Source organism: Trachemys scripta, chromosome 4 (genome assembly GCF_013100865.1).
Source record: "Trachemys scripta elegans isolate TJP31775 chromosome 4, CAS_Tse_1.0, whole genome shotgun sequence".
NCBI lineage: Eukaryota > Metazoa > Chordata > Testudines > Emydidae > Trachemys > Trachemys scripta.
In genome coordinates, this window is record NC_048301.1 from 68,938,325 (window position 1) to 68,961,404 (window position 23,080).

General features: G+C 44.4%; 2 protein-coding genes across 7 annotated transcripts in view; one reads left to right on the forward strand and one right to left on the reverse strand.

The window, feature by feature from the left end:
- LOC117876877 (retinol dehydrogenase 12-like) overlaps positions 1–18,391 on the forward strand; it is a 19,785-nt gene extending 1,394 nt beyond the window's left edge. Inside the window, exons 1-7 of one of the 4 annotated variants that reach the window (XM_034769363.1) lie at positions 6,162–6,345; positions 8,504–8,622; positions 9,634–9,789; positions 11,217–11,321; positions 11,829–12,038; positions 13,096–13,285; positions 16,652–18,391. In XM_034769363.1, the coding sequence (XP_034625254.1) occupies positions 6,266–6,345; positions 8,504–8,622; positions 9,634–9,789; positions 11,217–11,321; positions 11,829–12,038; positions 13,096–13,285; positions 16,652–16,754 (963 nt within the window). In that variant the 5' untranslated portion in view covers positions 6,162–6,265 and the 3' untranslated portion in view covers positions 16,755–18,391. Of the gene's footprint in view, positions 1–6,161; positions 6,346–8,503; positions 8,623–9,633; positions 9,790–11,216; positions 11,322–11,828; positions 12,039–13,095; positions 13,286–16,651 lie in introns of those variants that run through there. The other 3 variants (XM_034769362.1, XM_034769365.1, XM_034769364.1) reach the window with 3 other exon arrangements.
- Positions 18,392–20,697: 2,306 nt separating this feature from the next.
- Positions 20,698–23,080, reverse strand: part of ZFYVE26 (zinc finger FYVE-type containing 26) — a 70,260-nt gene continuing 67,877 nt past the window's right edge. For all 3 annotated transcript variants that reach the window (XM_034769360.1, XM_034769358.1, XM_034769359.1), the window contains 2 exons: positions 23,018–23,062; positions 20,698–21,905 (listed from right to left, as the gene is read on the reverse strand). In XM_034769360.1, coding sequence (XP_034625251.1) covers positions 21,696–21,905; positions 23,018–23,062 — 255 coding nt within the window. In that variant the 3' untranslated portion in view covers positions 20,698–21,695. The remainder of the gene's footprint in view (positions 21,906–23,017; positions 23,063–23,080) is intronic.

A 23,080-nucleotide genomic window follows, 5' to 3' on the forward strand; every position in this document is an offset into this window, starting at 1 on the left:
AAGCACCAGCGAGCCCTCCCTCCCGATTTTCCCGGACATGCCCGGCTTTTGGGGATTTCCCCCCGGACGGGAATTTGAGCCCCCAAAAGCCGGACATGTCTGGGAAAATCCGGACGTATGGTAACCCTACGCAGCCACCACGCTGTTCTCTATTCTGGAGCAACCTGCTGGGTGCAGGCAGCTGGGAGCCTTGTGACCCCAGTTACCCGTCAGGAGCCAAAACTTGCCAGACTTAGACTCAGATCAAAAGTGAATGTTGGGACAAATTGTCTTTAAAATACCCATTGATGGTTTACGAGCCGTTACTTGGCCCCCAGAATGATGGGGTGTCCATGGCCCTGGTGAAGTGTTGGGATCATTTATATAATGAGAATTCTAGAGTAATTGTGTTTGACAGCATTGCACTTGCTCTCTGCATGCCTCTGAATAACGATGTGGTTGGTGGTCAGGCCTTTATCGAGGCTGGCAAAGTTCAGTTCTGAAGCAACAAGATTGGTTCGACAATTGCTGTGACCACGCACAGTCTGTACCTGTTTCACCCCATCACTTTGTGCAGGCAAGGAATGGAAAATGTGCAAGAGTCCTGCACTGCAAGCACATCCAAGAGCAAGGTTTAAGGTGGTTTGCTCCCCTGACCAGTATAGCAAGGATGTGTACATACCAGCAATCTCAGAGAAACCCAGTGTGTTGAGTTTGTTATGCTGTGTCATCCAACACAGTAGCTTTGCATTCAGGTTCTGGCTTGGCAGATCTGGACAGTGAAGTCTCCTGTCCAAGGAGCAGATACAGTACAGAAAGTCAACACAAATTTTCTCATGTGGCTTAACAGTAGTGGTAAAAAAAGGAGTGGGTAAACTCTTGCTTCCCAACTTTAATTTTCAAATCATAATCAATCATATCAGAAAAAGAACAGTTAATTTGTAAGTATAATAATAATTAATATATGTATTCAGTCAGTCCACACATGGAGTAGCACTAGTTGCTTATTGCAGATTTTACAGGCCACTTGTCTGGTGCTGGATGTAACCACCCAGTAGATGACTCACACAGCAGTTGTTGTGGTCACAGGAGAATAGGGGTAACTAAAGCCTTTATTTCTTAAATGAGAAGTGAGTAAACTCCATACTCTCCAAATGTGAAGAGCTAAAACTCTGGTTACCCTTGGCTATTTTACTGCTTAACAGTTTACTTCAAATGTGACCTGGAGGGCTCCCTTTAGGGTTAATAGTCTCTATGCCCCATTCAGTAGATTCTTCCTTACCCTTTGCTAACAAGAGGTCCAAGTGGTGGTAGTTATGGTAGTTGTTTTTGTGATGTGTACACCTGACCACCGGGAACTAGCCTGAGACACTTCCATTCATCTCATGTAGGACATCAAATGATTTCCTGCTCTCATCAACTGTGCTGCAACCCTCAGTTTAGGAAGCAGAGTTCTTTCAGGAACTTCAAAGGTATCAAATGACACGCCCCACCCCCCGCAGTTCAGATTTGGAATACAAAATTGACTCCATTTTTGTCTTGCCAGTAGAGTTGTTAAATTCCTTGAAACAATAAGTGAAGTGTTAGAGTCCTTGTTGAGCTCCTCCTTGTGGACGATCACCTGCAGTATTGGATGCAACAGTTGGATCCTGGGTGCTTCCAACCCTGCTGGGTCCAAGTAGCATTCAGAGACTGTCTCTATGTCTGGCCTTCAGACACACTCTCAGGGTACAGACTCCAATGCTGATATCCTCTCTTGGGATATGGAGCCCTGTGACCCAGCTGCTCTAGGTCCAAAGACCAGTGTGGATCTTCCCCAGTTTCCCCAGTAGCTTAAGCACACCTTTCACCAGAGCTCCTCTTGCACATGCGCTCTGGGTTACAGTTTAATGCTTTGGGGACAACGTGACCAGGGCGTCCTACCCATACGCGGCTGCATAGGGCACTCCAGCCCTGCCTCTTCCCACCTCTGCTCTGCCCCACTCCACCCCTTCCCAAAGCCCCCGCCCTGCTCCATCACCGCCCCGTCCCTTCCCACCCCTTCTCCAGCCCCTTCCTGCCCTGCTCTGTCCCAGCCCTGCCCCCACTCCCCTGAGGACTGCTGCAGGGTCAGGCCTGTAGTCACCGGTGGCAGGAAGTGCAGCAACTCGGGGCACTGCCAGTGAGTGCTGGGGGGCGGTTCCCCCATGTCCCCCAAGCCAGCCCCACTCCCCAGGAGGCCTAGGGCCCCACGCCCCACGGGGGGCTGCGTAGGGCCCCAGAATGGCTAGGGACGGCCCCGAACATAACAATTAAATAAAGGATCATGCTGGTTTTCCAAAGGCACTTCATAACCATACACATTTTACTCATGTAAGAGCACAATAGCTTTACAGATCTATGCAAAAATAACAAGCATCTGAATGCAAACTCTTTCCTCCAGTACCGTCCTCACTCCTGGGTTTTGGTCAGAGTTTTTAGGGGTTCCAGGGCTCAACTGCCCCACATTCCTACTCAGTCTTCTCTTCCTGGTGATGGTCTACTTGCTAAGGAGCATGTTTCCTTTTAAAAGCAGTTTCTAGCACCGGGTCTCTTTCTGTCTTGCCCTCGGGTTTTTCCATTCTCTATTCCTCTGTCTGCTGCTGGCCACTGAGGATCATTAACAGTTCATAGCTCTGCTGACAGTCTCCATTGTTCTGCCAGCAAGGGTGGATAAAAACTGATGTTTAAAAAAAAAAATTAAAAAATGAGACTTTTTAAAATTAGATTAAAAAAATTTAAATTAAATACAGGTATATTCCTTTTTTTTTAAAGGAATTTATTTATTTGAAATTGACAACCTATGTTAAGGCCTAAACTTCTTATAATCTATTAAAATAATTTAAATTATATTCAAAAATAACATTCAAGCAGTATATATTTGCTGCCAAGATTTAAAGAAAGTCAAACCCCTAAAATAGTGGAAGTCAGTGGTTAAGGACCTGGAATCACAGTTTGCTGAAGTGCCAAACCATCTTTTGAACGCAGTAACCTCTTCTGCAGGTGCAGAGAGAATATTTTCTTCATTTCAGTTTATTCAACTAGTTCAGTTCAACGACTGGTTCATTCAAATTTAAGAACCCAATTGGAAGTTAAAAAAGCAGGAATGATTGTTTTCCTCTTCCAATATATGAATAAAATCTAGGTTTGAGAAGATGAGATCTTCTACTTCTAAAACCTTGGGTAGTCACCAGAAATAATCACTTCAGTTCACTAATTATAGATAATACTTCCTTTGTTTAATAAATCAGTTTGCTTTAAAAGGGAAACATCTTTTGATAAACTTTTTGATAAAGTTATTTTGTATACGGCACATTTTTTTAAAAATGCTCTTTTTGTATATTTTTAATTGAATTAAAATTTCCTTCCAAATAGAGCTTGACACAAATTACAAGTAAAACTTAATCAACTAATAAATAAGAAATTCATCATTCATCATTCACCATTTTGTAACATAATAAAAATGTTAAAATTAAGAATCTGAATAAATGTAAATTAAGCTATATAATTGCTTAAATAAATGTGTATAGATATGGGGTATCTCCTGGTTAGCAAAAAGAATCACAAATTTAATATAAGGGCTATATTTTGTTGCAAATCAACATGTTTTAATGGTTACCAACTAATGAGAATCAATCTTAAAGAAAATATCTAAAAAGTACAAATCAAGGTTTCCTGCTTGCTGATTTAAATCATGACCAATTATTGATGGCCACTAATGGCCCTTTCTTTCAGGATTGGAAATTGTCAGGTTCGTGCCATAAAATGGAAGATTTAATCCATATAAGGTCATAGTGAGAAAGAGATTTCATACAATCAAATGGAATTAATAAATTTACATAGGCAGATTCCCCAAACTGTCACAAATACTTAAATGCCTGCATAATTAAGTAGGAGTGCCTACTATACTGCATCTGAAGAAGTGAGGTTTTTTTACCCACGAAAGCTTATGCCCAAATAAATCTGTTAGTCTTTAAGGTGCCACCGGACTCCTTGTTGTTTTTGTGGATACAGACTAACATGGCTACCCCCTGATACTATATAGTATAACTATTGTTAAATATCTAACTGGACTCATAGGGAAATGTTATATTGTCCATGGTCACTATGCAATTTTCAAATAGTCAGAACTTTGGTAAATCATAACCAAGCCAACCAAAAGCACCACTATTTCTCAATGAGGACTGTGTTCATTCCAATTTTAAATTCTTGCTGGTTTTATTGTGTCTATGTTTAAAAATAATTATTAGAATTATTTTGTAATGGGAAGTGTGTTTTTTCACTGTCTCATAATTCAAGTCTGAAAGATTTTTGCTTGCCCTTTCCAGAAAAATTCACTGCAGGGCATAGACTGAATATGGAAAAACTAAAATTGAATGTTTCAGAAAGTTATGAGTGTGAAAACAGGAAGTTATAAATGAAACTTTTTCAACCTTAATTATAATGGTTGGTACCAGCCATCATAAATGTAGGTATGTGACATAGGCAATAGAAAACTTTTAATTTTAAAGGGTGCTTGCAAACAAAACAAGACTTTTCAAAAGGATCTCGGTGTCGGAAACAGCAGATCTGTGTTTGCTATAGGTCCACTGAGAACTGCCAGCTTTGGCCACCACTATATGTAAACACTGAGCAGTAAAGTTCTGGTGAATGAAGGAAACTGGATTTTGATAGCTTCTTTTTCTGTAACCAGTGCCTGCACTTAAATCTTTAGAAAATGTGAAAAATCCAGAGCTGTCAGGGAAGCAAAGCAGACCCATTGCCCCAGATTCTAAATTCATTAAGCTCTCTCCTTCATTGGTAAAGGGCCCATTGGAGGAGGCAGAGTGACCATCAGTTTAATTGTCTTGATCATTAATTCGGAAATGCCAGACTTTCCCTTAGCTCTCTCTACACACACGCACAAAATCATCTACATTTTTCTAGAGCTAATAACAGAAACCTAGAAGTGGGGTTAAAGAAGGGTCATTTACTGAAATCACTGGTGTGATGTTTGAATGGGATCATGCTCCAAACAGCCTGGAAGAGATGAGTCTTCCAGGCTGAGCTTTCTGCATAATTAAACCTGCAGAACTGCTGTTTCCTCAGTTGTGTGTTTCTTTCTGAGCATCCTGGCTGAGAGAAGAGCACTGGTGCTGGTGGCACAGACCCCTCAGCTTTATTTGTGTTTTAAGAAGATAGTTCACCAAACAGGGTAATACAAACACCGCAAAGAGATTAAACACAAATATCCATCTGGGAATTTCTAGTTTGGCCACTGATGTAGTACCATGACGCCAATATAATGTAATTCATCATAGAGTGATCAGAACTACTGCCTGCTTTGCTGGCTGTTCAGTGAGTGAAATGTGGATGTTGAACCTGTGTTTGTGATGTGCGACATTTTGAAAATGCTCATCTGGAAGCTGTGAAGTGAAGTAGAGCTACATCATAACAAATCGGTGGCTGACCAGGGTGGTATGGTTGTCACTATCCTGCACAGCATGCCACTTGGAATTTCATGATGACAGCAGGCCTAGACCCCCAGTGCTGCTGCTACAAAAGGCATAGACCTCCATCACTTGAGCTAAAGGGCCCTGGGATTCTCTGTTGTTAGCAATATAGAGTCTGTGACACATTTTATCACTTCTGAGTGCATATACACACTAGCCAGTTAATTTAAATACCTTTAAATATTGCACTTTGATGCTTAGACCTCAGAATACTTTATCAAGGTGAGTACTGTTAGCCCCATTTTACAGGTGTGGCACAGTGAGATAGTGAAATAACTTGCCTAAGGTCACTTAGTAAGGCAACAGCAGAGTCCAGAATAGAACCCAGGTTCTCTGGACTCAAGAGCACTTTATCCATCAGATCAGAAGCGCTGCTGATATTTAGCAAATTATAAAACAAACCTCAGAAAGATATAGAGTAGAGAACAAATTAACTCAGTAACTAGGACGTTATTGATCCTTTAGATCTAAGGAACTGACTTGCTTGCAGTTTTGTTTTATTTTGGGGGAGAAGGTATATCTGTTTCCCTGCAGAGAAATCACTAGGTATGTCCCTTTGTTTTTTTTCCACCAGTACGGCACATTACCCAGACTGGGTTGTTGGACTACAACTCCCAGCACGTTGTGCACTGCCTTTCTGCACCCAAAGCTGATGGGTAGGACTACAAATCCCTGCATGCAATGCTCCCTAGCTGGTGTATTTCACTCCCCCTCCCTAGTCTCTCTGTTGAGAGACAAGATTCATTGGAAGGGAGGGCAAACAACAGACAGCAGCAATGCTAAACTGCTTGGCGACCGTGTTGGGAATATTCATCTGTGTTCCCCTTCTTCTGTTCATGGCAGCTCCCTACATCAGGTCAGTATTAGATGATTGATTAGCTACTGTGTAAACCCTTTTACCCTTTAAAAAGTGTGCACCTTTTTACTTCTGCTAAATGGGGATCCAGCAAGTGCATTCTTGGTAGAGAAGGCAGATCATTTATTAATTATTGCACTTAGAGAAAGATCAGGTAGTATGGTAGCATATCAAATCTACAAAGAAAAAATTTCCAGGATTCTGAGAACCTGGGTTTACATTATCATGTTATCTGTGAGTCTTAAAACCTCTCCATTCCTCTTTATAAATGAAGCAGACTTAAAAAGCAATTAAAGCAGGGAAGTTGCAGTCAGGCTATATTTGGTTTGAACCGTGTCTCTGCTGTCCATTTGCTTTGCAGTCTTGGGTAAGCCTCTCTGTGCCTCAGAGTCCCCATCTGTAAAATGGAGCTAATAACTAATTTACCAAGATGTTTACTATATTAATGTCTGTATAGCACTTGAAAGGCTTACAAGTGCTGCATAAAAACAGTATGACCATAAATGCTTAGAGTAGAGTATTAAGTAAAAGAAGAAAGTTGTTTTGCTTCCAATAAATTTTAATAGATTGCTTGCTTTTGGAAAGGGCTTGGGCAGGGGATTCTTTTTTGACTTCACCAAGTGAAAATGTTAGTTAGGCTAACCTTGAACCCTGTATCTAGGAAATAGTAGGGAACAATCCTGTATTCGCTCCTGATCTTGGACTGGATTGAGACCTGCTGGGTATTTCTAGCTCTAATTTCTATGATTCTCTGAATCAATTCTCAGGTTAAAATAAGATCTTGTACTGTTGGCAATAAAATGACCATATTTCGCACCTAACCTGACCCCAAGGTAGCCACTTTAAATGCGTTGTAAACTTTCTATAATTGCCGTTTTGTTATCTCTGAGCACTTTAAAGTTGATGTAAGGTGGCAACTTACTTTGGGAAATACGAAGTTTCAAAGAATTAAAAAGATAATTGTCAATCCATAAAAATGTGAAGGAAGAAGGCCAAATTTTTCCTTAGTGTAACCACACTGTCTTGGTTGGAGTTACAGCTGGGACATCTGGCCCAGTTCTTAGTCATTAAAACCAACAGTGTCATGGGAGGCTTTTTATTCACCTCACACTCTTTCAAACTCCTTTAGTGTAGTTGCATTAGATTAGTTCAGATGGTCTAGGTGAGAGGAAGATCATTGGATGATCTTCTATGATATCAACAGCCAATAGGGTAACTCTCATCCCACCTGTGTAACAGTTTGTACATATCAGTGAAGAATTTACAACACCCAATACAGAAAGCTACCTACTGTGTTTGCTGGTGCTTGAGGCAGTTTCTGGCTGGAAACCGGCCTACTCATAGGTACATGGGCCAGGGCTGGGCAAGAAGACTGATATGTTGGTTAATGCTGAAGCCCAGGCGAGGATCTGGAACAGAAGCAGTGTGCTGGGGCACCTGAGATAGGATTTGGGAAAGAAAGTGCCTGTGTTAGCTCATGGGACAGGAGATGGGAGAAAGGACTTGCCTGCTGCCTCTGGTTTACTCCTGCCTCTGGGCTGTGTATAGTGCCTCTCTGCTCTGGGGCTGTGTACCACATTCCCCTGTTATGTGGTGCTCGTAACAAACCCTCTGCTGCATATATGCAGACATTGTGGTCCCCACCTCTACTGCATGCAGCCTGACATGGAAAACTTCAGATCTATCCCCTGAACTAAATAAAGGAAGCTCTGAGCTAGGTGGCAGAGTACCAGGGCTTATGTCCCTGTTGGGGTGCAGCCACTGGAAACCAGGGCTTAAGACCCACCTGTCAGTGCATTACATACCAATATGTTTATAGCAGAGTGGGCAGCTTGGAATATTGTTTACTTCAGGGTGCAGAGGTTTGGAAGATGAATGGGAACCTGCATCAGTGGCCGTAATGACCTCTAAGAAGGGTGAGCAGTAGCTGGCGCCAGGGAAGGAATATAAGAAAACAGGAACCTGGAACTGGCACTTTATGTAAATATCCCCATGTCTTTCCAATTGTTCTGAACCCAATAACTAGGTGGCTGGATCAAAGCCAGCAAGCAGGGCAGTATAACAGAACACTAAATGCCAAGCCCCAGGACTGACCCTGATAACCAGAAAACTGTCCTTGTGAATCCCTAGTAGCTCCTCTTCTTGTCCTCTCTCCTAGGAGATATGTGGCAGGAGGGGTGTGTAAGTCAACAACTAAGCTGAATGGGAAGGTGGTGATGATCACGGGGGCCAACACAGGCATTGGGAAGGAGACAGCCAGAGATCTCGCACAAAGAGGCAAGTCACCTGTTCCCTCTCCACCTCCAAAAGTCCCTCTGTAATTTACATCTTCACTGGGTGTCACTGTTTTCTTCTCTGGATCTGGGAGGGGATTATTTTGATTGACCCATCTATACTACAACTATAATGGAGTTTGAAGACCTGGTTACACATGGTTGTCCTCTGACCCAGTAAAACACATTTAAAAGTTATAATGGAGATAGACCCAACCATGTCCTAGGAACTAGGTTAGAACCCTGGAGAGTCCAGAGCTTTAATATAGAATCACAGGGTTAAAAGAGACTGCAAGGGTCATCGTTTCTAATCTCCTGCCAGGATTTGTTGTGTCTATAACATGGTAATACATCCTGACGACACTTAAACTTTTAGCAATGCTGGAAGCAGGTCTCCTGACTCGATAATAATTTTACTGTAGGTGAGCCTTATAGCTTCAGTACTGCACTTTGGTGGACTCCTAGACACACTTTCAGAACTTAGTCCTGGAAGTCCCTGTTATCATTAGACCCTCCCACCTATGTGAGGCTGGAAACCAACTTAGTTTCATTGGTGTGTGTCTTTGTTACAGCGTGGCTGAGGCTAACTTGGTTTAAAGCTATTTGGACAGCTACTGTGGAGGGGACTAAATTACATTCTTAATCATTTTAGAAACAGTGCCCTAGCGAAGGCCACCTCGGTGCAGGAGTGGTCCATTCAAACCTTGGCCATTGTGGTGAGACTACCAATGTGGGAGTCTGGTAGGACCAATATTTCTGGTTTTGTGCAGTGGACACCTTGCCCTCAAGGAGTTGGACAGAGACATTTCAAGCTTATTTCACACCAACCAAAGAACAGTCTTGAGAAGGTAGCACTCTTTGGTCACTACCTAGCTGGGCTGCATTTAAGCTGGTAACTCACAGGTAGAAAGGTCGTTTGTCTGACCTTTGGGTAGCCCCCTGCCTTTCTGTTCTGGCTCCCCAAGCTGCCCCTACTGCTCATGGCCGATTTTCTGCTGTCCTTTCCCCATTGCAGGTGCCAGGGTGATCATTGCCTGCAGAGACATGGCAAAGGGGGAAGCAGCAGCCTGTGAGATCCGAGCTGAGACAGGGAACCAACAAGTAATTGTGAAGAAGCTGGATCTGGCTGATACCAAGTCTATCCGAGAGTTTGCTGAGAACTTCCTAGCAGGTATGGCCCCTAGATGCTGTCACGCTTACTGTTAGGGGCGGGTATTTAGTTAACACCAGCTCTGATCAAAAGGGCAGCTCTCTGCTCTTTAGTTCTGAAGAGCGAACGTGGTGTAGCAGACAGATCGACCTGGGGGTTTCAACACTTGGATTCTATTCCAAGTTTTGCCATTGACTTGCTGTGGGACTTTGGGCAAGTCATGGCTTAATTGCCTTGGTAAAACATTTTGAGAGCTGAATATGAAGGTCCTATATAAGTGCTTGTTATTATTATAAAAGTGACTGTGAAAATGCCCCTTTCTTATAAACTCATAGACTTTGTCAGAAGGGACCATCATGATCATCTGGCCTTACCTTCCGCACATTGAAGGCCACAGAATCTCACCCACCCACTCCTGAAATAGACCCCAACCTCTGGCTGAGTTACTGAAGTCCTCAAATCATGATTTAAAGTCTTCAAGTTACAGAGAATCCACCATTTACACTAGTTTAAAACTGCAAGTGACCTGTGCTCCATGCTGCAGAGGGAGGTGAGAAACCACCAGGGTCTCTGCCAATTTGACTCAGGGGAAAATTCCTTCCCGACCCCAAATATGGTGATCAGTTAGACCCTGGGCATGCAGGCAAGACCCACCAACCAGAAACCTGGGAAAGAATGCTCTGTAGTAACTCAGAGACCTTCCCATCTAGTGTCGTGTCACCAGCCATTGGAAATATTTGCTGTTAGCAGTCGCAGATTGGCTACCTGCCATTGTAGACAGTCTCTTCATACCATCCCCTCCACAAATGTACCAAGCTCATCCTTGAAGCCGGTTAGGTTTTTGCCCACTCTGCTCCCCTTGGAAGGCTGTTCCAGAACTTCACACCTCTGATGGTTAGAAACCTTTATCTAAGTTCAAGCCTAAACTTGTTGATGGCCAGTTTGTATCCATTTGTTCTTGTGTCCACATTAGCACTTAACTTAAATAACTCCTCTCCCTCTCTGGTATTTATCCCTCTGATATATTTATTCTTACTCACTATATGAGTCCCAGCTACTTTAACTGGAGTTGTTCCCTGTGATGGCATAGAGTCATGCTGTCCCAAAGCGAGGCTGCAAAGTGGTAATAGTCTGTCCTGCAGACATGGGCTGGACCAGTTCCACCCCACGACACTGCCAGCAATATTAAGCCAGGAGGGAGGGCACTCTGTTGCCAGTGGACTTTGTCAGACACTCCCCTGTTTGATAAGATTCTGTTTGGTGGCATGGTGGGTAGTCACCAGAGACTGCAGTACTAGCCTGGGGAGGAATCTTTTTGTATTTTGGAGGGGAGGGACAGCTGCAGCTCAGTCAGCCCAAGCTCTCTAGCTGATCTATGCCATGCTGGTGCTGGGCGGTTGTCAAGGGATCTCAGTTTAATGCTTCATCCCATCTGTTGTTTCTTGCAGAGGAGAAGGAGCTACATATCCTCATTAACAATGCAGGTGTGATGCTATGCCCTTACTCCAAGACGGCTGATGGCTTTGAGATGCATCTGGGAGTCAATCACCTTGGTAAGAGTCTGAGAGTTAGATGTGGCAGACAGAGCCAGCTGGGACCTTTTAATAAATGTTGGTGGCAAAAAATCCCAGGTGGAGACTTCGCATCCAAGACTCCTCCTCTCCAGCCCCTAAGAATGCAGGGAAATAATTGAAGATCAGAGTCCTTTAAGCCTCAGTAGAGACCTAAGCTGTTTTGGGAGGGTCCTAAATTTCTTGGGGAGGAACTGTGCAGGGGAAGCAAGCAAGTAACTGCCCATGGAGTGCCTATTCTGAGGGTACAGAGCTGGCAAATGGGACTGCCATCTCCTGCAACCTTTCACCAGTTCCAGCTGTTTGAGCACCCACAAGTAGAGGCCACTTTTGAAATTTTGGCCCCTGACCTGCCTGTGTCTCTCGTCTCTCATCCGTGAAATGGGGCTAATAGTGAGCTGCCTCAGTACTTGGTCTGAAGTGCTTTGAGATCCTAGGATGGAAGGCACAATAGACAGGCAAACTAAAACAAATCCCATCTCTCCCTAGGTCACTTCCTCTTGACCTTCCTGTTGCTGGAGTGCCTGAAGCAGTCGGCCCCAGCCCGCATAGTCAATGTGTCCTCACTGGCTCATCATGGAGGCAGGATCCGCTTCCATGACCTCCAGGGTGAGAAGTGCTACAACTGGGGCCTTGCGTATTGTCACAGTAAATTGGCCAATGTACTCTTCACCCGGGAGCTGGCTAGACGCCTGCAAGGTGAGTCTGAGAGGGGAGTTGATTGTTTACCAGATGTGGCATACTCAGATCCTTTGGGCTCTGGAGGGTGGCATTCAAAATAGCACTAGAAAAGTGGCTGTACACCTACCTCTACCCCAATATAACGCTGTCCTCAGGAGCCAAAAAATCTTACCGTGTTATAGGTAAAACCACGTTATATCGAACTTGCTTTGATCTGCCAGAGTGCGCAGGCCCCCCCCCCGCCTCCCCCCAAGCACTGCTTTACCGCGCTATATCTGAAGTCATGTTATATCGGGTCACATTATATTGGGGTAGAGGTGTACTTAGATCCTGTGCAGAAATGAAGATATTCAAGGTGGGGTAAGGAAGTGACTTTGTGTGGGTCCCTGGCAGGTGTTCAGGGTGGGTGGGAGCAGATGCAGTCAATCCAAAGGGACCAGCAGTTGGCCTAAGCCAGTGGCTATGCCCCTACCCTCAGGGCTAGGGCGAGGGAGTGAGCTGGCCCTACTCAGAGGAATAGGTTTAATTGTTTTCAATGCTTGTCAAAAAGCAAATCTGCAAACAAACGAGCTGCATCCGCACAGACAAAGCAGCAATTGTGAACCATGGACTGCTACTGAAAAGGCTTTGAATGCTGCTGTGCGCAGCATAGGAATCAAAGTCCACAGTGGAACAGCTGAGGTTTGCTCATCTCTCATGAGACTCCAGGTCTGAAAAATAGAGATAAGGTCTCTTATCTAGAGTCCTAGTACTGGAGTAAATCAGGAGGGGTCCGTACTTTACAAAGCAATGGGCAAGCCTCTAATGTTTTTGCTAGGCTGCTTTATAAAAGGCCTAATGACTAAAATGGTGCAGTGTTCATAATTGGGATGAGATGTTGTCCAGCTTTCCAGCAAGCAAGTGTAAGGGAGTTCAATTTGCCCCACTATATCTGCATCTGGACCTGTGTTTCCTTAACATGTTAGATACTGGGGCAAAACTGGAAGGCTGTTAATGCCTTTCTTCTAAGGAGGCTCTAGTGCATGTAGGCAGGGTTTAATTTGATAAATGCTCCTTGTTGTCCCTCTTGCTGTAGGCACTGGAGTCACTGCAAACTCGCTGCATCCCGGCTCTGTTTATTCCGAATTGGTCCGGCACTCGATTCTAATGTCCCTGCTGTGGAAGACATTTTCTTTTTTCTTGAAGACTCCACGCGAAGGAGCCCAGACCAGCGTGTACTGTGCAGTGGCTGAGGAACTGGAGTCTGTGACTGGACAGTATTTCAGGTGGGCAGAGTCCTTGATCTGCTGTGGTGGGGCAGAAGGGTGCAACCCAGATGTCTCGGGGGTGTGGGGATAAAAGGTGTGGGCGAGGTAAGGCTATAATCTTTGTCTGAGAGGGGACTGTACTGAGGCTTACACCGATCTGAAGGGAGAAATGTTAGAAATATGTTTAGAATTTGTACCAGTTACAAGAATCTGAACATGTTGGATTGGAAAGCGTTTGCTCGTGGAAAGGGACACAAAGATAAAAGTCGTATTTGCAAGGAATTCTTTACCTGTATAATGCTTTAGATTATACACAGTCCTGTAGTCTTTGAATGGGCTCATGCTTAAAGCACAAGATAAACATAAGAATGGCTATACAGGGTCAGACCAAAGGTCCATCTAGCCCAGTATCCTGTCTTCCAACAGTGGCCAATGCCAGGTGCCCCAGAGGGGCGCCAGGTGCCGCAGATGGGCTGTCATAGACTCTGGGTTCTATTCCTACTCTGCCACAGACTTATATTGAATGCTTGGGAAGTCACTTAACTTCTTTGGCCCAAATCAGCCCTGCTGTATCTTCCCTGAATTCAATTGAGTCACACCAGGGATGAATTTGGTCCTCTTTGCAGTTTTCCCCCATCTGCAAAAGGATGATAGTACCTGCCTCCTCAGTAGGGTTAGGACACTTGGTTCAATAATGTTTGTAAAGTGCTTGGAGGTCCTCAGATTATAAGGCAGTAGCAAATGTGCGAGGTGTTGTGCAAGTAGAGCTCAAGATTTTCAAAACTGTGTCTCAAGTTAAATACCTCCATATGTGGCCTGATTTCTCTGCTTCCACACTCCGAAGCATGGCACATCCTAAAGCTGCACGCATTGCAGGAAGCTTCAGGAAAGGAGATCCCTGCATGTCTGTGCATGCATTGCAAAATGGCTTCCATGGCTCTTCTCTTTCATTCAGTCCAGCTCCATTTTGCTACTGATCTCAGTTGAGCTATCTTGTGACCTGCATAACCATCTTCTTACCTCTTCCAAAAACACAGCTTAGGATGGTTTAACCAAGTGATCCACATGTAACTCTTGGACAGTTACATTCGGTGCGGCTTTCTGCCTTGATCACTTCACTGTGACCGCCTCTCATTTGGGAATTCGATATGGAAATGGCCCTTTGATTTTACATGAATGCAGTTGACATGAGATAAAACTCCCTCCTTCATATCTGAAACTAGAAACTTAATCTTCTCCCTTGTGATTGAACCACAAGATTATTCCAGGATACGCCTTTGTGTCTGATCTTCAAGTACAGAGTTTGTACCATCTTAATCTGCCTTGGCTATAGAAATAGGTCCCTTAATCCTCTCTCAAGTGCTTCCATCTCCCAGTAGATAAAAGCAGCCTTTGTGAATCTCCGCTGTCCCATGTGCTGGAGCATGTGAACTCTAAGTGGATTTCAGGTTTGTAAAAGAAGCAAGCATGAACTCAGTGGAGAAATGGTTAGCAAATAGCAGCTTGAGTGTGTGTGCCCAGATTTATATTGGACTATCTCTGAAATAGAACTGTGTCCAAATCCTGACACTTAATTGAATGTAAATCGTGACAATCACTAATACTACTTTAAAATGGCCTTTATATAAATAGGAAGTGATGAAGAAGAAAGCAGCTGTAGCAGAAGCTGATGTCCTATAGCAAAACAGGTGGAGAAGAGATACAGCTGGAGACTGCCACAGCTCTTCTTAGGCACATTTTGTTCATCTCCTGTTTGTTTAGATTAGTGGGTACAGTTCTGTGCCACAAAAGAGCTGTGGAAACCACATGCTGATCAGTATCTCTGACTGATCTTCCTGCCCTGATCCATATCTCTAGGCTGCCTTTCCTGTTTTCGTTGCTAAAATGGCAAGCTCCAAATAATACATAGCCATCCACTCCTTATCAGTGGAACTCTTGAAAAATTTAGCCATTTTTTTTAATGCTGCTTTTTATTTTCTTATCTTTTAGTCTTATTAAGTGAACTTTTGTCTCAGACACTTAGGGCAATAGTAAACTGCATTTTTCCTTTGATCAAGCATACGTAGGGGGCAGGTAATGGTAATGTGACGTCTGCTGCCAGATTTTTTTCCCCCTGGACTGCACATCAGCATTCCCTTCATTCTGAGGCACTCAGCTTGCTCAAGCATCATGAGCAGGTTCTAGCATGCTTGGAAATCTTGAACAGGTCGTGAATTTTCCTTCCCTTACTACAACTTCAGTTTATGATGTTACCATACCCAGTAGTACAGCTGAGAGCATACAGACCCTGCACCAAAGAATTCACAATCTGGTATCCGATGTTATGTAATAAAATGGAAGGGGGTGGGGGTGGAGGAGCAGGGGCAATAGCACTAAGATGACTAGCTATTCACCAAAGGCATGTGCATACCATGGGAGAGAAGACAAGGGTAGGGTATTTAAAATAAAGGAATGTCTGACTCTGTGGGTGTCAGTGGAAAAGCTGGTCTTTTGGGAGGAGTTTGGAATGTATAAAATATGGAATTACCTTGTTTAGTGAAATCAGTTTGTATGTACCAAGTCTTTATAAACAGAATGATTGGGTAGTAAGTTAACTCCTGCCATTAAGTGGGAACCCAGTACAGTTCAAGTAACCTCCACCTTTACATTACAGCCCTCCTACCCCTTCCGCTGTTGGCTTCTCAGACAACCATGCTGAAGAATTGTGTTTAAATATTTGTTGATTGCTGTTGACATCTGCGGGGAGGGGGGGAAATCTTTTCTCCAAGCTCTGCTACTGCTGCAGCTTATTCCACAGCTGTACCTCTTGATGAGGGGGCAGCATCATTCCCCTTTCTTATGATCTCCTGCCTGCGAGGCAGCCACACTGGTTATTTATGTGGCCCACACAGGTACATGTTGCTTTATAAACATACAAAATGAAAGGTCAAGTTCTCAGGTGCTTTCCTGATAGCATGTTATTTTTATAGTCATGTCCCAAAGGCTTCAGTGAACTATGGCATTTGGGCCATTGCTGTAACCTTTGTATAAACCAGACACTAGCAGGCACAGCTTGGAACTCTAAGGATTATAGTGGTGGTCCCTTATGTACCAGCTCTCTTTTCCACCACCCCTACCTCTGCTGAAGCCTGCATCTTTACCAGGTGCAGCAGTATGGTGGCCTGGCTGCCAGCTGCCTCCTCTGCTGCCGCCACACATTCCCTCTGCCCTCCCCCACGAGCAATGCTATCAGTTCTCCTCTCCCCCTCTTATTTTTAAATCCAGCTTGAAGGAATTAAGCTGGACATCATCATCAGCTAGTGTCTCCATGCATTTTAACTGGACCTTTTACCTGTGCTAATGCAGCCAGGGCACCTGATGAAAGTCTCTTCTTTCCTTCTGCAGTGACTGCCGGCCAGCCTATGTATCCCCTCAAGGCCGGAATGATGAGCTGGCAAAGAAGCTTTGGAATGTCAGTTGCGAGCTGCTGGGCATCCAGTGGGACTGAACTGTGGAAACCCCTGAGCTATAGTGAGATAAGCCTGGATTTGATGTTCTTAAGGAGCAGTTTGCTTGGGCAGAGGAACACAAGCAACCATGCAGCCAGCCCACTGCCTGGCACTTGCCGTGGCTTTACCAGTGACTTTATAGACACAACTGCCCTTGAACTTCTGTGATGTGTTATGTTTTAAAAGAAAAGGTGAAATTACTGCCCCACTCATCCCCCTTTCCTAACTGGAGGCTCAGGGCAAAGTGCAGGGACTCAGGGCTTGTCCTTTCCCCTCCCAGCCTTCCATTCCCATTCCACAAGACATGTTTCCCCAAAAGAAGTGGAGGCTTTAGATCAGTTAGGTTTCTGTACAAGACAATTTAGAAATTTTGCTTGATGCTTATGGCAGGGTCTTTATGCAGCAGTAGTAACCAGACTGGTTGAGGGTTTCCTTCCATGTATGCTCCACTGAGTCACTTGTCTCCGCTCCACTGCTTGGGAGGGGATCCTAAAGCTGCAGCAAGCCCCACCTCACAGGAGCAAGTCTCAGGTGATCTGTATGCTGAGGCCCCTCTTGCCCCTTGAGATTGTTAATCAGTTGTACTTCAGTAGCCCTTGTTGCCCCAATCAGGCTTGAGTGCCACTTTGTGCTAGGCACTGCATAAACAGAATAGAAGAGGGTACTTGTACTAAGCAAGCCATGCCCTTAAGCAGAAGGGCACAGCTTCTGCAGCTCTTTGAAAGCTAGGTTGTCATACAAGCACCACATGGGGCAGCCCATCTTATTACTTTTACATAGTAGAAAGAAGCCTAGAGCAGGCTTATTAAGAAATACCTGGCCCTTTACATCTTCTCATCAATGCTGAAGTCTTAAACTTGTCACAATAAAAGCCACATGTACCTTGTAGGTTTTGGAATTCTGAGGGCGGGGATTGCTGCCAGTAGAGAGTGAGCTGAGAAGTGTGTTGTGTATAGGGTAGTAGGTAACAGAGCCTGCCCTCTACTTAGCAGAGTGATTCAAGCTGTGGCAGATACATCGCTGCCACGTTTGCTGTCCTGATGGAGGATATTGGAATCGCAGCCATATGTACAGTAGAGCAGACAAAGGCAGGGATCATTCATACCGAGACAGCAATGGCCACATTAGCAATGGGGCAGGAAGGCGAGAGTAGACTCTAGTTTACATTGGCATTAAGTTTGCCTGCCCAGTAGTTCTAGGGAGAGGCTAGCCAAGGCTAGCATGTGGCACTTGCAACATGTTGGTCACCCCTGTTGCAAAGGGCAAGTAAAGTTGGTCATTGCTGCAGACATGCAGACTCCAAACTCTTCCCACCCTGTGTGGTAATTGAGCTGCTTGGCTATAAGATGGCATATTTTGTACTTCATTTGAATTTTTTTTCTGGAAGCATCACATAGCTAAAATGTCACTGCAGTCAGGGTATCACAGCTTGCAGGATTGCCTTCCACCTATTAGAAAATCCAGACATTCAGTCCTGTACTCTGTGTAGTTACAAGTGAATGGCATTTGCTCTGAGAAGATGCCTAGTTCCTGATGAGGTTAGCACTACCAGCTCTTTACGGCGAGGCTTGACCCTGCAAACACCACTGAGTTACCTCCAACCATTACATTACTAAATAAAATCATTCCTGTTTTACGCTGTTACTCTTCCTTCTCATGTACTTAAGTTGTTCTTGAGTGGGTGGCAGTGGAATGCACTAGTTTCATGTGTACAGCGTAGGAGTGAAATTAAATACAATATAGGCTGTATATTAGGAAATATTTCCTCATCGTGAAATTTATTAGGTTGTGGAACAAGTCTCCCAACTAATTGAGATATTTAAACCTAGACTAGGTTAGGAAGATTAGAGTGTACAGAACAATTCTGCACTGGTTTCCTGGCTTAGAACTCCACTATTTGGGAACAATCCTACACTGCCTTTTTCCTAGGTCAGGGGTGGGCAAACTACAGCCTAGACATTTTATTCCAACCCTTGAGCTTGTGCCGAGGAGCGGGGTCTGGGGCTTGCCCTGCTCTGGTGCTCTGGGGGAGGGCAGGGGCTTGCCCAGCTCTGTGCAGCTCCTAGAAGTAGAGGCATGTCCCCCCTCTGGCTCCTATGAATAGGGGCAGCCAGGAGGCTCTGCATGCTGCCACCACAGCTCCCATTGGCTGGGAACTGCAGCCAATGGGAGCTACAAGGGCAGTGCCTGCGGACAGGGCAGCACTTCCGCATAGGAGCCTGAGGGGGGACATGCTGCTTCTGGGAGCTGCTTGAGGTAAGCACCGCCTGGAGCTTGCACCCCTGATATGCTCCCATGCCCCAATCCCCCTCCCACCTTCCAAACCCCTTGGTCCCAGCTTAGAGCCCCCTCCTACACCCCCAACCCTCCAGCCAGAGCCCTCATCCACACCCCAACCCCCAATTTCATGAGCATTCATTGCCCACCATACAATTTCCATACCCAGATGTGGCCCTCGGGCAATAAAGTTTGCCCACCCCGTCCTAGGCGTTTTCCATAACAGATGGAGACCCAGACCAGTTACAAACACAAAAGCTGAAGAGGCAGAGGCCACCCAACTATGCTAGAGGTAAAGAACAGAGCAATACACAAAAGAGGGACTGGGGCAAGTGACCTTTGCTGATAGTACTTTATTCTCCTTTGTTCATTGTAAGCAGATTATAACTTAACAAATGGCTCTTTCAACTACTAGTGTTCAATCCATTTTTATGCTTAGGCTTTTTTAAGCCCAACACTAATTGCACTACTCATGACAAGTTTTTTAGGGTCAGGGCCAAAATTCCAGTTCTGCTGGTAAGAAAAAGATCCTTAGAATTCTAAGTTAAGGACTATCAACATTGCAACAAACACTCGATAAAGTGCGTAAAGTACAGTGCAACGAAGTCAAGCCGAAAGACAGGCACAAAAATGGCTGGGCTATATGGCAGGCACCATTCTTTCCTTCTATATTGTTCAAGTTCCTCTCACTGACACATACAGAATGGTAGATACTGCATCAGTGCACACAGTACAGACCTCTCCACCCATATTTATTTGTAGATTTGGTATCAACCCAAACCATAAAAAGTATCACACCCAACAAGATAAGCCTAACCCCTGGAGCACACTGCAAGGCCGGTTCTGTCTGTCTGAGACAATAAAAGCAGCTTTTATTAGCCTTACTAATGGGATCTCTGAGATCTGGAGTTAGGAGATTTTGGAATTTAAGTGTGGTCATCCCTGATTCTTAGCTCTGAGCTATTTCTAACCCCAAATCCAATGAGCTAAGCATCTCCCGCCGGGAGAGATGTTTGAGTCAGTGGGACAGTGGTCATGAAACACTCAAAATGAGATCAACCAAGTCCTTTTAATCTCATTGGAGGTCTGGTCTATCACAAGGACTCTAGTTGCCTGTTTAGCTTACCTTATGCAATGGAATTAGTTATATTACACTTCCAGAAACCAAACATCTTTATAGATTGCATTTGGCTGCAAGTGAGCCAGTTGACTGTAATATACTGGGAGCTGCTGAAAGGGAAATTGAGTTGCCCATCTCTAAATGTTAGCAGTCTACATCCATAGCACTACAAGCATGTTGTGGGCTGCCAAAGCTAGGGAACTTTTTTTAACCATCACTCATTTCTGCTTCTTCCATTCTCTGCTGCCTGTTTCTCCTTACTCTTTTCCCTCTTCTCTGATTAACAGCTGCAGAGAAGCAGTAGCCAAATCCAAATGCCCCTGAACAGAATCACTTTACACTAGAGGAACCTGCAGTTAAATGAAGTAGACCAGGAGAGTGTGGCTTTTGGTCTGTTTCTAGTCAGCAGCAGACAACTGGGGAAAGAGATTCTGTGCAGCAGCAACTAATACAGGGACATCACTTGAGCTAAAGGATGCCTGCCAGTCCCCAGTGTATTCCAGACAGTCTGAGCTATTTGTTCACCCCAGGAACATATGGGGGGGTGTTGGTTTTTTTTAAAGTATATAACAATTCAGTCCAAAATGTTTCACTTTGTCGGAAGGGGAAAGGTTGCGTTGGGAAGGACACTCGTTGCGTGGCTCAGCAGTCTATTACTTTGCTGGGTGATTAAATTTCACCATATAAACCCTTTTATAAAAGGAAGGTGCTTTCCCTACAGTGCAAGGGGTGTATTGCTCAGCTTGCTTACACTACGGAGAAGGACATAAGAGTCCTTGTGACTATCCAATGACAGTTGTATCACTTAGTGGATTAAACTAGGGAAGCAAGACAATTCTCACAGACATTCTCATCCTATTTTAAGGTTTCCCTTTGTCTCCCCTTTGTAGTGCATCCCGTTCCAATTACATCCATCCATCCAAGGGCCCAAGCAGCAGGCAAACACTTGCCAGTGATTTCAGCATAGAGACACCTGCCATATACAACTAGCCATTACCTTTCAAACCAACTAAAGGATTTGCACATACTGTGCTAGTGTAAAAAACATGGTGATAATTAGTATAGATCTTTAAAAAGTCACCTCAAAAGTTCAGTCCCAAGTCTATGTAAATGGAAATAAAACCTCTCTTCAACCTTTGCAATGATAGATTCATTATATAATGGCTCTGGCTAATAGAAATCAGCGATTTAGGTTTCAACCTACACTGAGCTGAGATGGGATGGGATTTGGTCATCAACTATACACAGGTTTACTGGGTTAAAACAAACCCATTGCAAAAGAAATCAACGCCTCTATGAAAGAGCAGAAAAGTGCGTTCTCCATAATCCTTAGTCTTGCTTGGTCAGGTTTAAAACACACAGAAAACACCCTGAGGTAGAGATTGTTGGTCATTAGAACACAGGATTGGCACTTGTATGAAGTAAATTCCTTCCCTTTAGCTACAGGCACTCTAGCAGCTCCTGCTTGTCACTGAGAGATCGCTGAGCTCCTCTTCTCTGTGCCATATGAAGTCTTCCCTTTTTGGATGTTGGTGCCTGGAAGTTATTTCCTAGTGGTCTGGGTGAACCAGCTTTTTTGTTTGGGCTGGTGCACTGAAAGCCACTGGGCACAGATGGCCTGCACAACGTCTTCCCCGCTGTTCTCGGCCAACTGCCGCACATGCTGCACCAGCTCCACAGCTCTGGTATTCTCTTGTCTCACTGAGACCAGGTAGGCAGAACGCAGCTTGTTGCACTTCAGGTAGGCTTGGATCTAAAGCAATAAAGAAAAGCGGTTGTTCGCCACAGCTTCCCAGACTGAGTTCTAACACACAGGTATAGGTGAGGGCCCATTGGGAAATCTAGTTCAGTAGGCTGTACTATTTAGAGAGGGTGTGAATTGTGATGCAGAGGATATGATGTAGCAGAGGCCAGATTCTGCTATAAGAAGTGTACTACAAAGGGCCAGTGCATTAGACTTTTTAAAATTTAAGCGTCTGTCACTGGCTTTTAGAACTTGGATGCTGATCATCATGGAACCAAAATCAGGCTTCTTGCATGTGTAGTTCATGCTTGAAAACCTCCATATCTGAACAGAAAAGATTCACAGAGGCATTCTGCCCATGGCCTAGTTCTTTCAAAGGTTCACATTAGGGTCACTGTAGCATTGAACTTATTGCAGTGACAGAAATCAAATCCAATTTCTCAGCCTATGTAGAACAGCATGTCTGGCAGTCAGAGCAGGAGAGTGGGAATCAGGACTCCTCGGTTCAAGTTCCAGCTCTGCCACTGATTTGCATGTGACCCTGGAAAGTCACGTGACCCCTGGGCCTCAGTTTTTCCATCTGTAAAACGGGAATAGAATCTATTTACCTATTTGTGAATGTAAAATTATTTGAGAGTCTTATACTGAAGACAGTAGAGAAGTGCAGTGTATATAATTAACAGAAGCCATGTATTTCGGTCTTAGCATAGTCTACAAAGAAGAGAAATTACCAAATCGATGAGATAAAGTACAGTGTGTGCCTACCACAATGGCAATAATATAACACTGGAATAATAATGAACTCAATGCTGGTCTCCATAGATACACATAGATCCCCATCAGCTGCCTGCTGCCACTGGGAAATTAAGTGCATCTATGAGAAAATAAGTAGGAAGAACCAAAAAGAACCAACTGAATCTTTGCATTGCCTTTAAGTCCCACACAGTAGCTCTCAGAGAACTAAGAGTCTCTAACTTTTGGGGACACTTCACTCCCAGTGTTGAGGAGAAGAGATGAGATCAGCCACTTACAAGGTATTTAAGCTCAATCTTGAGAAGCTGTGGTTTCCAGGCTCAGTGTTCTCACAGCAGGTTAAGGGTTTCCCATTACACTTTACTCACCTTGTTTTCATCGCTGTCCATATCCTGGATCAGATTGTCCAGATCCTGTACTCCAAATGGGAA